General features: G+C 30.5%; 2 protein-coding genes across 2 annotated transcripts in view; both read right to left on the bottom strand.

The window, feature by feature from the left end:
* Positions 1-748: 748 nt before the first annotated feature.
* The window catches only part of LOC105335144 (receptor-type tyrosine-protein phosphatase epsilon-like), a 66,717-nt gene continuing 50,188 nt past the window's right edge, over positions 749-17,277 (bottom strand). Inside the window, exons 21-29 of the mRNA XM_066082176.1 lie at positions 5,381-5,516; positions 5,077-5,226; positions 4,834-4,927; positions 4,639-4,712; positions 3,753-3,887; positions 2,959-3,069; positions 2,159-2,304; positions 1,765-1,900; positions 749-989 (exon numbers count right to left, since the gene is read on the bottom strand). Coding sequence (XP_065938248.1) covers positions 867-989; positions 1,765-1,900; positions 2,159-2,304; positions 2,959-3,069; positions 3,753-3,887; positions 4,639-4,712; positions 4,834-4,927; positions 5,077-5,226; positions 5,381-5,516 — 1,105 coding nt within the window. The 3' untranslated portion in view covers positions 749-866. The remainder of the gene's footprint in view (positions 990-1,764; positions 1,901-2,158; positions 2,305-2,958; positions 3,070-3,752; positions 3,888-4,638; positions 4,713-4,833; positions 4,928-5,076; positions 5,227-5,380; positions 5,517-17,277) is intronic.
* LOC136273323 (receptor-type tyrosine-protein phosphatase alpha-like) overlaps positions 6,742-17,277 on the bottom strand; it is a 70,621-nt gene continuing 60,085 nt past the window's right edge. The window contains exons 2-12 of the mRNA XM_066077756.1: positions 12,044-12,184; positions 11,383-11,900; positions 10,958-11,095; positions 10,729-10,869; positions 9,988-10,510; positions 8,973-9,099; positions 8,606-8,670; positions 8,364-8,518; positions 7,184-7,277; positions 7,018-7,085; positions 6,742-6,780 (exon numbers count right to left, since the gene is read on the bottom strand). Of these exons, the coding sequence (XP_065933828.1) occupies positions 6,742-6,780; positions 7,018-7,085; positions 7,184-7,277; positions 8,364-8,518; positions 8,606-8,670; positions 8,973-9,099; positions 9,988-10,135 (696 nt within the window). The 5' untranslated portion in view covers positions 10,136-10,510; positions 10,729-10,869; positions 10,958-11,095; positions 11,383-11,900; positions 12,044-12,184. The remainder of the gene's footprint in view (positions 6,781-7,017; positions 7,086-7,183; positions 7,278-8,363; positions 8,519-8,605; positions 8,671-8,972; positions 9,100-9,987; positions 10,511-10,728; positions 10,870-10,957; positions 11,096-11,382; positions 11,901-12,043; positions 12,185-17,277) is intronic.

Raw genomic sequence — 17,277 nt, forward strand, 5'->3', positions numbered from 1 at the left:
ACAAAAAATTGTCTTTTAAAAAAAATTACAATTTTGTATAGAATAAAATATCGTATATAATCATTAAAATGAAATAGCAAACAAATCATTATACAACATGCTAGCATAGCTTCATCAAGGGTAAAATGTTGTTACTAATACTGCTTCATGTAGACACTAGTTAGTTTATTGGCAAAATACCTCATCACTAAAAGAACTATTCAAAATATATAATACTTTATCATTAATAAAAACAAAGACAAATTATACATTAGTTGAACAATAATTAACAAATTAAAACAACAAAGAAAAAAAAAACATGAGAAGAAATATAAATAAGGCAAAAATTACTAAACAAATATTAACAATTATATTATAGATAAAATACTGTATTTTTTATGTCTGTAGAAATGTATTTAAAACACATTGAAACTAAACAAGCCTTTTAAATAAAAAGAAAACATCAATACCCCATAAATCATACTTCCGTCTTTTAAACAATGACAATTTGCTGTAGAATAAAATATCGTATATAATCAATAAAATAAAATAGCAGATATAATTAACAATCAAAGAACATGCTAGGATAGTTTTATTAAGAGAAGAATATTGCCACTAATAATGCTTAATGTAGAAACTAATAAGTATCTTGGCATAATACCGTATACTGAAAGAAATATTAAAAATAAATATCACTAATTATAAATCAATACAAAAAAAAAACATTAATGAATTATTGAATAAGAAATAAAACAATAAAGAACAGCAAATAACGTGAGAAAAATATTAAAAAAGGAAAGGCAAAAATTACTAAGAAAATGTTACCAATAAATATCAGTTGAACTCATAGTTCGTTTTATGTCATAACCTCGTCTTTATTCGACGCATTAAGTATTAGCGTACATGTTCTCCTCAACAGTAACTGTATTACTGGCAGAGTTCATGTACGTGTCCTCTGAGTCAGACTTGATGAACTCGGCAATAGCTTGACAGCATAGCAGGTACTCGTTCTGAAATACACAACGTGTTATAACAAATACAGACTTTGTGCAAGAGTTTTCTTTAGCTGTATGCGGGAGTTAGAACTTAGCTCAAAGTTTTATAAAGACAAAAACAGTTGGTTGCAGCAGTAAATGTGTATTTCGATTTTTCCTTTAGGTATTATACAACAAGAGTTATCTCAAGTCGTATTATATTTGAATTTCTTTTAACGTCTCAATCGTCGAAGATTGCGAATGATTATTCTGATGACGAACAACCTACTTGATTATAAAAAAGGTAATAGATACTAACTTTTCTTTGAAAGATGACTTTTACACACTGATGCGACTTATTATTTCTGATTTAATAAACATAGATTTAAACAGGATAACGGGTATCATAAGTAAATAGGTGGATACTAAATTATCAAAATGTGTTTTATTCTTGTCATTTAAAATATCACTTTCAAATACAAATAATAACTTTTTTCCACAATTCTGTTGTTATAAAACGTAATATTGACATAATCTAACACTGTAGTTAAATGTATAACTCCACTTAAACTTATCGACTGATATGTAAAACAATGTTGAAGTACACAAAAGTATTACAGCAACCTTAAGAGATCTTCTGTACTTCTGTCTTTTTTTATATTTGTATTATAAATCATAGCATTCCACCCCTCTCTGCTTTGCCTACTTTGTCTTATAAAATGTGAAATTGTTATAACACTTGAACATGTAAATCTGAATACCGACTGTTATAAAAAACCCAGGTAAAACCAGTTGTTGTTTAAAACTATACCAAGTCTGAGATCATTTCCGGACGATGACTCTGTAGCTGTCTGACAATGTTTAACATGTCCACCTCCTGATCCTGTTGTAGTTGTTGTATGGCGTTATAGACAGCACAGAACTCTCCACATCTGGTTGCTCCATCCCTGTTTGCAATGTTAAATACTTGTAAAATAAAGATGGTTCGATCATTCAAAGTGTATTCATATCCAAAGTATGTCATTTTTATGCTTTAATGAAAAGTTGTTTAGAGCTCTCAGTCGAAGTAAGAATTCAAAACACATTTGTTTAGGTAGAAAAATAATTTGAAATTAAAAATATATTACGTATATTCTCTCATGAGAATTGAGATTTTATTGTAAGATGTAATTTTCATTAAAACATACGTCGAATGCACAGTGTACCTGGATAAAATGGTCAGTTTACGCTCAGGATCGACTAGTTCACATAACTGTATACGTTTTACTGCGTCCAGTAATACTTGTGGTTGGTTTTCAGTGGGATTCCAAGCTGTTATCTCGTACATTGATACTTTGTGAAATCCCTTACTCTACAAAGCGGTTATTAACTTTTTCAATACATGAACTGTGTATTACGGTCAACTTCTTATGACTAAATAAATAATATGATGCCTTGCATATTATATGAAATGAGATTTATACTTATGAATGTGCAATTTTATGTCTTGAACCAAAAATACAATTCATGTATCATTTTTATAACCAATGGTGTAAATTTGTTAACTGTTAAGTTTTGCTTTTTTTTCTTTCTTCCGAATAGATAGCGCACATACATGTACATAGATATCTAGCTACGTAATGCATATTATAAAAGAATATTTACTTTATTAAAAAAGATAACTCAGATGAGCTAACAAAATAAATCATTGATGATTTTCTAATTAACTATTATCATTTATAATGAGTATTTTTTACGATACGTATCTTTGTTTGATATACGATCTTAAAAGAATGACAACACTTGCAAATCAACAAGAGACACCAATGCCAGAAATGATGTACATCGATTAACAATTTCTTATCAAGATTGTTTACCAGAGCTGCAGCAGTCTAAAAAAATTAATTTAAAAAAAAATATATAAAAGAATAGGCGAAACAACTAATTGCGTACATTTTTAGTTACATTCTATAAGCATTTTAGCGTATACCCTTACCGCTTAGAAAATAGAAAATACAATACATACTGATGGTGGCTTTATTCGGACATTATACTTGTTGACATCTGCAGACAACTTGGTCATTGGGCCGAATTCCACACGATAATTGAACAATGCACCCGAAAACCAACTACCGCTCTGATTAACGAAATATAACAGAAATGGAAATAACGCAGCTATGGCATGTTATTAATTTCAAAAATTGCAAAATATAAGTATTTACAAATAAAATGACTTTCCGTTTAATTATTTGTTTTTTTAATAAGATAAAACAATGTTATAAAAAGTATTGTTATACTTTCATGTTAAATACTGAAATCTGATTGGTTTAGACGAAGTTCATAATCTGTTCTATTACCCTCAGCGTTAGCAACGCACTTAGCAACGGGTACCATTACGAATTGTTACATGCGCGAAAATCATGCGCGTACGGTTCGCCTTAGAATTCACGTTATTCCTATCTAGAGGCAGTGATGTTTTCTTTAAAATTAAGACATTCAGTATAACAAAATAAATAGTGCCTGTTTGGGAGGATAACAGTTAAAATTGACACCCCTCGAAAACCATTGTCAACCTCCGGTTTGCGTCGGTTGACAATGGTTTTCTCGGGGTGTCAATTTCAACTGTTATCCTCCCAAACAGGCACTATTTATATAAAGTACTATTTAAAGACTTATATCATCCAAACAATTTCAGAACGATCAATAGGAAATTGTAAAATGCAAAAATGAACTTTTTTACCACTGAATATACAGCATATTATATTTTCAAAATCAAACCGTAAATAAGTTGTATAAAATAAAGACAAAGCATCATCTTACGTGTGGTATTTCAGACAGGGGGTGTGTTAAGATCAGAGAACTGCATTCTTGGTCAACAAGGAGGCGGATCAAATCAATCCCCGCCCCTTGGACTGGGTACTGACCGGCTATGATGCAATCTTTTGTTGTAAACGTCTGTAAAAAAAAAAAATGTACAGCCTCATGAATAACAATTAATTTCTAACAAACAAAAGTGATGTTATATAAATCAACTTTTACGTGCATATATAGGGTCTCTCCTAATTTTCGATGTTACATGACTTTTTTTTCAAACGAGCTGTGTGTCTTCTATCCCCAAGAATTCTTTTTATCACTGTTCTCCACGTATTTTGTAAAACCTCAGTTTTTTGGTAAACTTTCTTTAATTATGAGCCACACAACACATTTACTAAACGACGTCACGGAAAAGGGGTTTCCTGAAGATTAACAAACAAATATCTATTTTCCAAAATATTTTATCAGTTTGTGAAAAGAAATATCAAAACATCATTTAGTACTTCACTTTCATAACTGTACATTTATCAATTGAATTATTATGTAACTTTTTCATTCTATGTCAATCATCCCCTCAAAGTTACGGCCTGTTTAACCATGACGTCACGTGGTTTAAGAACACACAGTGGAATTTCAAATATTTATACCATGAGTGATATTCACCGTATATTGATATGAATATGTGACAAATAGATATAATTAAAATTCTGTATGTCCACAAGCATGTCAACCATTGTCCTTAGCGAGGAAATGTCTTATTTGCAAAGTTTTGAAATAAAAAGATATATAGTCATGGTATTTTAACTTTAAATGTTATCCCTTTTTTAGGAGTTCAAAAAAAGGTCAAACAATATTCGCCTTTCTGATTTTGTACACATGTCACAAGTTTTACCGAAATAGGGACAGCGTTATAATAGGTTTCTCGTCCTGGTACGTGGGATGATAGAATAATCCTCATTTTGTCCGCTGGAATTAATCAATATTAGTAAGTTGATCAATATTAGTAAGTTAAACGATGATGAAAGTTTCATATCCTGAATAAAAATACACAGCGGGAACAATGATGTTTACATCCATTGGTTCTTACCAGGTAAAACGTTTTCCGTCATATTTAATTTGAAATTTTTAAGTCCTATCTGCTTCTCATTTTCATCAAAAATTCTCCTCATAGAATCAAGCTCCTGTGAAAAATACATCATACAATGTATACATGTATATGCATAAGATTTACCTACTTCGTCTGGAACCAATTAGTAAAATAAAAGTAAGGTCTGCTTATACATGGAATATCGATAGGGAAAAAAAGAACAAAATAATACAATAGATTCACTTTGAACTCAGTTCGGAAATTTGACAGATTTGTAGCTTTATCCGATTGCATCTGTGCGTCCATTTCTTGCACAAAGACATCCTTCTTTAGAACATGACATCCAGTTCGGAAACTCTCATACAGTGCATGGTATAGGAACTTGTATTGATTCTGTACAAAAACAAATCCAAACAAGAATGAGTTATACCAATAAAGCATATTTAAAATTGTATACATTCGTAAAAAATGTAAATTGTATCAACCGTTAATGCCACATTTGTAAACTGTATAATATATGTGTAATGCTATTTTGCATACGACGAACCGTATTTTGAATCATGTTCATCCGGTCTTCTCTCATGGTATGCACATACTCCACAATGTTTATCTTGCCTTTCTTGACCCCTTGTCTGTGTAGAGCATCAAGGGCGATAAATGTCCCGGTACGTCCTATACCAGCGCTTAAATTCGTACATAAACAAAAAACGATACAAAAAGAATGCATAAAAAAGGAACGAATTAAAGTAATTTGATATAGAAAAGGAGATTGCTATTTTTGAACATGAAAACAAAATATAATTGTATGTTGTGCAGAGAAAAACTTTCAATGTATTTAACATTAAACCTGCAGTGAACAACGAATTTCTGTTCGGGATGTTGTTCCATAGCCCTTGATACATAGTAGTAAAACGAGAGGAGTTCCAGAGGGTTAGGCGTACCATGGTCGGGCCATGATGTGTACTGTAGATGTGTTATTAGGCGGGTTTCCTGGGTCTTAAGAATAAAAAAAAAAGAATAGTGCATGCGGTTTTAACCCAAATCTATTATTTTTTAATTTTCTTAAACATGACTTTTTTTTCTAAAAAATTTCATTTAATTTCTTTAAGAATCAAAAGATTTTGTAATAATTTTCCACATTAATATCTGAATGAATTCAGTATTTTTTAATTAAAAGATTTTAAAAACAATAAAATTCATATTGCATGAACATATGTGACCGTTTCAACATTAATTTAGCTACCTCTCTGTTAAATAACTTTAAGTTATGGGTTGAAAAATTGGCGTATATTCTCTCTGAAAACAGTTGGACGGTAAATATTTCCAGCACCATTTTACTGTCTCCTGAAGTTGGCCAGTATCTCTCGCATTTGATCTAAGTACAAAACAGAATACCTAGAAGATGAAACTGAAGTCAACCAGTAAATTAAGCAGTAACCGAAATATTTTCTTAAAATTAGGATTCTAACATGTTATCTGGAAAACAATAGACTAATAACGAATTAATATATGTTCGTCTGAAAAGTACATAGACTTTGAGCCAATTTGAAATAAAGGGAATATAAGACTTGCATTGCAACTATCGCAAAACATTCAGAAATCGTGCATGAATCATCCTCGTCTGTGGAAAAAGGCCGGATTAAATTTATTTTTGCAACCGGTGAAATTGGACACATCTGTCTAATCGTGCAAAGCAGTTAAAATAAAATTTAAAATGTTTGATATTTACAAAGGCTTTCTATGACAATTATGTAATAATTTTAAAGAAATATCTCAAAGAATCATAGAACAGTACACAATTTAACAAAGAACATCATTTGTTTTTTTAAATTCAACTCTCATAACAAACCTTGTCTCCTTCTTTCAGGTTAGTTACCATGGCAATAACAAATACGTTTTCCTGCCATATCATTTGCCAAAAGTTTCCAACCGTTTTTGGTTTAGGTCCTGTTTGATAAGATAAATATATAATATATTTTGCTATGTGTGTCCTTACCAAATTTAAATCATATGGCAAATGCATAATTTATTTTACCTTGGGATGCTATGTACACTGCATCACAATCGGTATTCTAAAAGACAGAACTGTATTATTTCTATTTCATTAAGAGGTGGCTGCAATTCACAAAATGAATAAAGCGTTTTGTTATTAATAAGTATGATTTGGTAATGTGATAAACTTACCTTTATAAAATTTGCATTTATGTAGTCTCCATTCTTTGAAGATTGTAATACAACTCTAGAGTGGTCATCTGAAATTATTCAATTTGTTTAGATAAATCGAATGAAACATGAGCAAACTGACTAACGGCAATATCTTCAAAAGTTGTGACCGAATATTAATTCTTACAAGGAAATGTTGTCTTGAACCTGTTTTTCGGAATATTTTCTGGCAGTTTTCCAACGGTGCAAAGTATGTCAGACTGTTCTCCGTAGGGAATGGACTTTATACAATGTGAATAAGAAAGGAAACTAAAAATGTAATAATGTCCTTAAATGCGTACATTGAATGGATACCACATGATGTGATATCATTTATACTTAAGAATAATCAAACAAAATCATTAAACAAGAGGACCATAGGCCTTATCGGCTACTTGAATAACTGCATTATAATTACAGGGCTAATGCAATCATTTTAATATTCTGGAATTTTTTTAAATTCTAAAACAAATATGAAAAAATTGTGTCATAACATACAGAGAAATAATTAAACAAATCATGTACAAAAAATAATCGGTCGAAATTACACCATCCTACCCTATATAATAATTAGAGCCATGCGATAACAGAAGAACCCCTGACCCAGTGGAAATGAAATTCAGAATTTCGAAATAGGTATTCTTCATCATTATTTCTATGTACTTCGTTCATCTGCTTAATATCCAGGAGAAGAGGGGGATATTTTGAAGAGTAAATGCATTTTTATAAAAATAAAATTATAAGAATTCCGCCCTAACACAAAAACCTCTGACCCAAAAGCCTTCACATTAACAATTTTAAAAATGCATTCTTCCTTAACATATTAACTATGCACCGAGTTCATTGATTGGCTAAATAGCCTGGAGCAGAGTAGACGATTTTTAAAACATGAATACTTATTCATTATATATTCATTAAAGCCCCACCCTAGCGCAAAAACCCCTAACCCTGGGGCCATGAATTTCAGGATTTTTGATAGAGAGATCAATGCCTATTACAAGCACGTCAGCAGTTTGACTGCTTGATTATTTAAAGATTGCATTAATTTTGACGGTTTTAGCCCCACCCCTCAGGTTCCATTGGGCAGGGGGCATCAATTTAACAATTTTTACATCCCTTTACCCGTAGGTGCTAAGTGCGAAATTCGGTTGAAATTTGTTCATTGGTTCCAGAGAAGAAGCTAAAAATGTTCAAACGTTTACGACCAATGAACAGCGAACGACGACGGATAAAAACAAATACTAATAGGCTCCCGAGTGACTCAGGTGACCTAAAAAGACAAATTAAAACAATTTTCAATGCTCCTGATACTTAGTTTTTGTTCGTACATTAAACTCTTCAGTAAAGCCTTTATCTGTATCATCACCCATCGACTTGATGACAGAGAGAAGATCAGCTGTTTTTATGTTTTTTGAACGAATTTGTACTGTTGTGTAAAGTATGGTGTCATCTAAAGTTTCTGGAGACTCTTCATCTTCATTATCTAGCATTTAAAAAAAAATACTAGTATAAAAGTAGAATAAAACAATCACATTTTCTTTTGTTTTCAATGAAAAAGTGTATATCAAACCTTGTTCTTCAATCTTGTGAAATTTTTCGTCTGTACTTTTGTTTTTCTGTTTTCCATTTCGATAGCTAGCATCATAAAAATTGTTATCGAAGAAAAGAACTTTTTGAAATAAGATGTTGTTTATAAATAAATGATAAGAAAAACTAAATCATGTCAACATTGTACATCTAGATTACGATAATCTACAGATATAACAAATTAAAAGTATCAAGTATTGAAGGTAGTAAGTGTAGAAACTGAATTATATGATTTTACAATGAATTTCATAAAAATAACGGAAAAAACCGTTAAACTAATTAAATATATTATGTTATGAAAATAACAATTTACAATAGAAATTAGAAAATAATAATAAAATATGCAATACCGTGAGAGGAACACCATTGCGACGACACACAGTGCAATGAATAATAGACCGGCCACAGGGCCCATTATCAGGAGAACGACTGTTAAATCCAGTGTACCAGGTGGAGGAACTTCTATCAGTAGTGTGCCTTGAGCAAGACAAGACCAACTATTAAGAGGTTCGACTTGTTTGCTACCATATGTATGTCAAATTATTATCAAATATCAAAAGGATTATAAAAAAATTGACATCAACTGTGTTTATTGGCATCATAAATTCGTGTCTTTGTCAGTCACCGGTCACAATATCAGGAGAATGCTATGGTCACGATCAAGTAAAATAATCATAGTGTTTGTTTTTGTGGTGTATCCATTATAGTGTCAAAAATATTTTTACATAATTCCCCATTATAATGTCAAAATTATGTTTATATAATCCCACATACTCAAAGAATATAGGGGAATTACAACGAAAATAAAATATTTTTGACATTCCATTTGAAGTTCTTTTTTAAAAAAGAATTTCCGATACCTATGTTCACGTAAGTGTTAATATCACTTAAAAAAAAGTTCAAAAACATTCAATATACCATTTTTAGACATTTAAGGCATTCTTTATAATGTTTTTTTTTTAAATTTCACTGCATAGTTCATTGTTTGAGTAGGTTTCATTCCTTTGCCAGACCTCTGATTAACGAGGACAAAAGAATTAAATTTAAACAGGTAATGGTTGCTCTTACATTACTATATTAACCCTAATAAATAGTTAAGTTGTAAATAACACGCATGGTTTATGAATTGTTTAAAATAATCCAGTGTTTACGTAGAAGAAGAAAAAACCCTCGATTTTAACTAAATATCAAATTATGTAAATGAAAAGCATACAAACTGTCTATAATAACAAAACAAAAATTAAATAGGTAACATTTGTTTAAACCATACTTGAAAAAATTGTAAGTGCAAATAATTATTATATGATTTTCTATGATTTTGTATTAAGTAAACGATTATCAACATTACGTAAATACAACACTCACGATTGAAACATAAGTCTCCAGTGAACCCCTTTTGACAGCCCAAGAGACAGCTGCCGTTGACGTGGTAACAATTATTCTCACCGAAGCAGTGTCCGCATTGAAACTTACAGCCAGCTCCATACCAAGTGGCATCACATGCTAGATACATGAAATTTATATGTGTCTATAAAATTGGACTTCACAAGGTTATGATAATTTTTTCATAACAGCATAATTTGACCGTTAAGATTATAAGAGTAATCAAACTTTTTATAAGTAAAAAAAAGAACTGTTCTTAGCTATATATAGAAAGGTGACATTTTCATCACCGAAACAACACGTTTGATTTTCTTTCAATTTTCAGCATTACTAATTAATACAAGTCTCTTAAGATATTTTTTTTTACTTTTGTTACACCACACATTGTCCCATCCTGGAGAGCAAGATGCACACGTTCCGTCTGTTAAATTGCAAGGTTCTTCATCTAGACAGTTTCCACTACAGTTGAATTGGCAGTTTAGTCCAAAGGTGCCATTCAAACAAGCTATGAATAATAGCGAAACTGCAGTCATCTTTAGAAAATATGAATCTTACACCTCTAATGAGGCCGACATCAATAAATTTGTGAGATATATGTATTTACTATTTAGCTATTGTCTTATTGGTTTATCATTGTGTTTATTTAATAACATGCATGGATTCATAATAATTTATGTTTTACAAAATAATATAATTTTTTAAAGAAACGATTGTAAGAACTACCTGTTGTACATGTATCTGTTTTTTGCCATCCTGGTTCACATCCAAGTCCACAATATCCAGTTATGTGATTACAGGCAGTGGAATTGAGACAGGCTCCACAGTTCTGAGAACAACCTTTACCATACTTTCCAGTTTCGCATGCTTGCGGAAATAAAAAAATATCAATAAAATATTTTATACGAAATGAACTTTGCAATTTAGATTAACATTTATTATAGATGTAACCTACTTGAGTTGCATTTTATTCCTTTATATCCATCTGCACAGTACTGGCAACTACCGTCTTTTTTGTTGCACACCTTGTCATTCAAACAGTGTCTGCTACAGTCGAACCGACAATTCATCCCGTATTTTCTATCGTTGCAAGCTTCAATTTGATCATGAAAAATGTTTCGATAAACTATTTCAAATAATATGCAAAGTTTTATGATGCTCTAAAATAGTGATGATGAAGATTATATTATTACAATTATTAATATTTTTCCTTTAAAACCAAGATAATTAAGATTCGATTCAAATCAATTTTCGGAATCTTTACCGGAATTTCTAAGGTATTGGCAATATATGTTATATCAAGTTCTCTTATATTTTATATATTAGGTGTATTTCTATAAAATCATTGCTATACAACGTTTAAGTGAATAGGCGTCTTACGGGTTTTACAAGTTTGTGTCTTATAACCCGCAGCACATCCTTCAAGACAAGTCCCGTTAAAATGATGGCATATCGTATCGTTTAAACAGTGTCCGCACGTTTCAGAACAGTTAAGTCCGTACCATTTTTCTGGCATGCTAAGAAAATATACAGCAAAGTTACAATTTATAAAACTCATTTCAATAAATAAAATGCATTTAAACAACCCCCAAAATTCATGAAATGCGTGATGCGAATATCCATCTTTTAAAAAAAAAAAGGATAAAAGAAAGAGAGTAGATAGATAGATAGATAGATAGATAGATAGCTAGATAGATAGATAGATAGATAGATAGATAGATAGATAGATAGATAGATAGATAGATAGATGAACACTTTACTTTCATTACAGAGATTTCCTCTGTAACCTCTCTCACAGCCCTTTTTACAGGTTCCTTCATTTTTTTGGCAGTCATCGTCGATACAAAATTGACTGCAATGTTTTATACAATTAAGTCCATACCTACCGCGTTTACACTCTGAAAAAATAACAATCAAACTGCTCAAAATAATGAAAGAAATATAATTGAGTTAGTACAAATTACATATACATGTACATATTGAATGAATAAGATATATCTGATATTGTATTTGAAAAAATAAATAATACATTTAATCTTACCTTTACATAATGGAGGTTGGTATCCATCGTTTATACAGCCTAGCGCATCACATTCCCCATTCTGTACTCCACAAGTTACACTATTTTTACAGTGGTCACATTTGTTTGTGCAATTTCTACCATAATATCCCACTTCACAACCTAGATAAAATATACCGAATACAGTGCTTATTGATTATAAGGTACTGATATTTGTTAATTTTATTTCCATTTATTTAACAATAGTCAAATTATGTTTCAATTTAATGTTACGCTTACGTTTGTTGCAACTGACTTAAAAATAGCCATTAAACTTCTCTAGAGACCATATATTCATACCCGGTTTATCAAAATCTTTCTTTAAACAGTATTCAAAATATCATAAAATAATATAGTCATATATACCAAGGAAACGCGAATCACAACGATCAAAATCAAGTTAATTGATATGTGTCGGTCAGAGATCAAACCACAATTATCAAATACTAAATACTTTGATTTTAAAACAATTTTTTGACAGGTTTTTTTGTTTTTGTTTTTTGGGGGTTTTTTTCATTTTTATTTTCATTGTATAACCTTAGCATAATAGATATTATACATTAATATGACTAAAGTCCATCTTAACCCAATATTTTGTCATTAAGAACCCTTGTAGAAAAGTATGAAGATGAAGATGACTTCCCCACCCCATTTTTTACATGTAAAAACATTTTAAACATTCTGGAACATCCTTGGAATTTTTTTGTAATTTAGAAAAATTAAACTGTTATATTTGAAACAATTAAATTCACAAAACAACTAAATTGCTGTTACTTAAAGTAATTAAAAAAAAAAAACTATATTATGTACTTTCATAATAAAAACAAGAGGCACGCAGGCCATAATGATCCCCTGGGTACCATAACTCTGGTAATTGATTGTTAAAGAGTCTATGCAAGACGACGAATGAAAACTTATGACGCACGACGGACCAATTATAAATGGTTTTTGACTGTCATGTCTTGCGTCCTGAGTCAAGCATCGTCCACGTGCGTTGACAATTTTACATTTTTAAAATTCCTCGTTAAAACTACAAGACCAATTGTAACAATTTTTGTTTGAAGCATAAGGTTTTAATGGTGTTTTTATCCTTACAGTACTACATACTATTACACAACAATACTGTACATCTGTCTGCATAAACGTTACAGAGGTAGTATGATTTCTTTTCTAAGATTAAAACCGTAACTTATTTCATTTTATAAAATTAACATTTTTGTAAAAAAAAAAAAATGGTTGTTTTTAACGGTTTTACATTGTAATATTTGGTAAAGGAAATATGAATATATACTTGTTTCTCTCTAACTTTATTCTAGTGTAAACAACATTACTATATATTGATGTATATGAAAGAAACATAATATGAATTTAACTGGTTGCTGGCGTTTTTTTCTTCAATATTTGAATCCCAAACTTATTTCATTTTGTATTTTAACGATGTTTTAAAGGGTTAGCTATTCTTACCTTTTAACGCCTTTTGATTGGTAGGTGAAAATTAACAGGAGTGTTATACAATACCGTTTTGAATCAAAACTACATGTTACGTACCAAAAACCTGGACTTCACAGATTTCTACAATAGGGCTGTTATCCTCATTAGGGTTATTGGACTGATAAAACCAGATGTATCGAACTGTCCTCTCACAGTCCTCCTCTATAATGGTGGGTAGTATTAAGTTCCCTGGATCTGTGTAACATGATGACTCTGGAGGTGGTACAGTGGTATCATTGGACACACGGAGAGAGTAGCCACGGAGTCTTGTCGGTGTTCCTATTAATGTAATACGGTGTTAATTTTTTTTTATTTCCGTGCAAAAAAGCTTACTAAAATTTCATGATAAGGAATCTTTCAAAATGAGTAACCATGAAATACTTTAGTTTTTATGTAAGTTGTAAGTTTTGAATTATACATATAATAGACAAGAACTAATTCAAACAAAATAATAGACTTTAATGTAAAATATTTAGAACAAGCAGTTTATTTTCAAGATTTCAACACACAGTAAAAATATAGTATTTTGATTGCATTTCACTGAAATTTAAGATATATAATAAGATATATAAAGATATATAAAGATATTGGCCCCCGGATATTTTCTGACATAGAGATCATTCGATGTATCGGAATATACTCAACTGTGTCAAGTTATAAATACGATAAAGTTTAATTAGCTACGAAATATATGTCTTCCCATTTTGAATACAACTCTAGTACATGTAAATACTACATTTTTTCTGATTACCTAATGACATTTTATATAATAGTTAGCTCCATTGTATCGTTGTTAATCATAAATTCGGGAATTTTTAAATAGGGTCAGGCGGTTAGCTATGAATGTAAATGAATACTAGTATTGGGTAAATAAATGCTAGATGCTAATTACTTTTATTGTATCAACTACATTTTACAACACCTATATTTACATCTACCATCTTTTGCATTTTCTATTTATAGTTACAATGTGAAAATAGTAAAGGTGATAAATGATACTAACTCCCTCTCCTGTACCAGAACTTGACTGACTTGACACTGTAAACTCCTCCCAGATCTATACGTAACCACGCCTCTTTTATATCTCTCCTATCATCACTGTGAAAGCAACGTGACACGTCCTGATCGGTATTACCGTCTACAGCTCGTGATGACACGTAACCTCTGTACGTTGAACTACCCACTGCTACTGTTTTTGGGGAGACAAGTTGGGCTGGTATAGAAATATTATTAAAAATTCGTGAGATATAAATATTCAAAAGTAAAAGCATTTGAGTTTTTGACATGATTGAATGTGTAAATAATGTAAATAATTAAATAAATGACATAAAGAATAAGCCAATGTAAACAAAGAAGATGTTGTGGCACGTTGTTAAAATCAATATAGCATATGAAAACTGCATTGTTAATATTTGTAATGTTGTCTGTATTATGATAGTATTACTCATTTATGATTTTATCTTATTTTTTGTAGAGATTACGAAACTGCAACATGATTAAAGATTGAAATATGTAGTTTGTAGCAAAAAAGGGAACGCAAAGCTTGATCATGCATTTCTTTTATTATACAAATTATAATTAAAAATGTACTAATGAAACTATTTTCTAGATTTTGCACCTAATTTTGATGATGGTGCTCAATGTTTAGACAATATTTCAAGTAAACGAAATATTTTAATGAACTACCAGCAAGAACTGTAAAATACGTGACTTAGCAAAGGATATTTCGTAAAAATATTTGTGATTTCATGCATAAAGAACATTAGCCGTGTTAAGATACGCATATCACATGCTTAAGAAGAAAATAAAACATCATAAAAATGCATCGAATAAAGTGTTGGATATCGTTGTCAATTTATGTAATTAACGGTTAAAGAATCTTTTGGTTTAAAGTATTTCATCGATAATTAAAATAGTATTTTTTTTATATAAGTTTAGCTTCGGGCAGCCTTAAAATAGATACGCAAAAAATTGCATACGTTAAAATTTTTTGCAAAGAAAAGGGAAGAGAGAGAGAGAGAGAGAGAGAGAGAGAGAGAGAGAGAGAGAGAGAGAGAGAGAGAGAGAGAGAGAGACTCATAGAGCATTAATAAAATAAGCCTTTAAAAAATCCATTACTCTACATATCCTTTGCTCATTAGATATTAGTTTAAACATAACTGACTTCTTATTGCCTGTAAGGACCACGACTTTAAAAATCGGTAGAAAAACAAGAAGTGAGGAACGCTGCAATTCACTTTTAATAATTTAGTACTCAAAAATGGTCACTGCGACCCTGAATCATTCCTATTTCCTCGAGATAAATAATTACACAAGGAAGTCTTGTTTTATAGGAACAAGAACGCTTTTTGTGATGTCTGCGTTACTTTTGTTAAGATGTTATGCTTGAATTTGCTATTTTTTCCTGCATTATTCTATTATTTGTGTTGTAGATACTTGTACTGAAGAATAAACACTGTATGGTAAATGATATACTAAACAAGAGGCCAATAGGCACTGACGGTTACTGCGTACCATGGTCCTTAGATTGACAGTTGACAATTTGACTGTTGACAGTTTGTTATTGTCATTTTTTTCATTGACATGTTAGAGTTATATATTTGCGTTTCTAGCTTTATTCAGAAGTCCAAACTCCAATATGAGACTCATCTGACTGTTAATTAACTTTTTTGTTTAATAAAAAACACTAGTTCAGAAAAAATGGGTTGGGGGATGGGTGCAAGAGATGATTACACTCAAAGGTAATAGAGGTAACATTCAATTTTGCAAAGTATGTATCAATTATTTGCTTAACCATATAATAAATAATAAAACATTTATTATTTTTTCTTTTTTTTTTGGTTATTGGCTTCGGCCAATCACAGTTATGTCTATATGATGCATCCGGAAAATTTAATATTTGCGCACGCATTGATCTTGCACTACTTTATTTTCTATGCCTTAATAGTAAAACATCCACACACTTATTTGATAAGAAAAATCCTGTTTTTTTTTCTTTCAATGCGAGCAAATATCACTTGGGTATATTTTTAGTTTCATAAAAGTAAAGTATTTTATGTCCTGCTATTTCGGTAATCAACAAAACAGTGGGACAAATCCTATTTATTATGTCTAGTTTATTACGCATTACATTTAGAGAGCTGTCTAATGATATAATAAATGCCTATCATTTCTTTAAAAAGAATACTTGTTTACCACTACGATGATTTAGCTACCCAAGAAATACAATAACTATCTCTTGTTCGGCTCGGTGATTATAATGCTTTTGGAAGTTTTTGTATAGTTTTACAAGTGATTATAAACAGAATTCATTTCATAATCGCCAAAAATATCTAATTTCTAGTGCATTTTTTACACACCTTCTTCTTTCTTTTTTATTTTAAGATCAGTAGTTTCTATTTTGTCTGTAAATTGTGAATAATTTTACATTAAAAGTAAAAAAAAAAAATGCTTTCCAAGAAATTTATATTTTTGGTTAAATCTCCAGTAAAAAAAGACGGTCAATAAGATTGAAAAATTCTTACTGGATGACCACTACCTACTTCACATTTATATTTGCAATAATTGGGTTGGTCTTGCTGAATTCAAATATGTCATACAATTAAAATCACCTTTGAGCCTGACAAAAAATATTATATTATGTAAATGTTAAAATTACATACCTAATTTTAGCACTATACACAACAGTTTGAATATTTTTTTTTCAGAAATTTAATCATTTAAAT

The sequence above is a fragment of the Magallana gigas genome, chromosome 1 (genome assembly GCF_963853765.1).
Source record: "Magallana gigas chromosome 1, xbMagGiga1.1, whole genome shotgun sequence".
In the NCBI taxonomy this organism is placed as follows: Eukaryota; Metazoa; Mollusca; class Bivalvia; order Ostreida; family Ostreidae; genus Magallana; species Magallana gigas.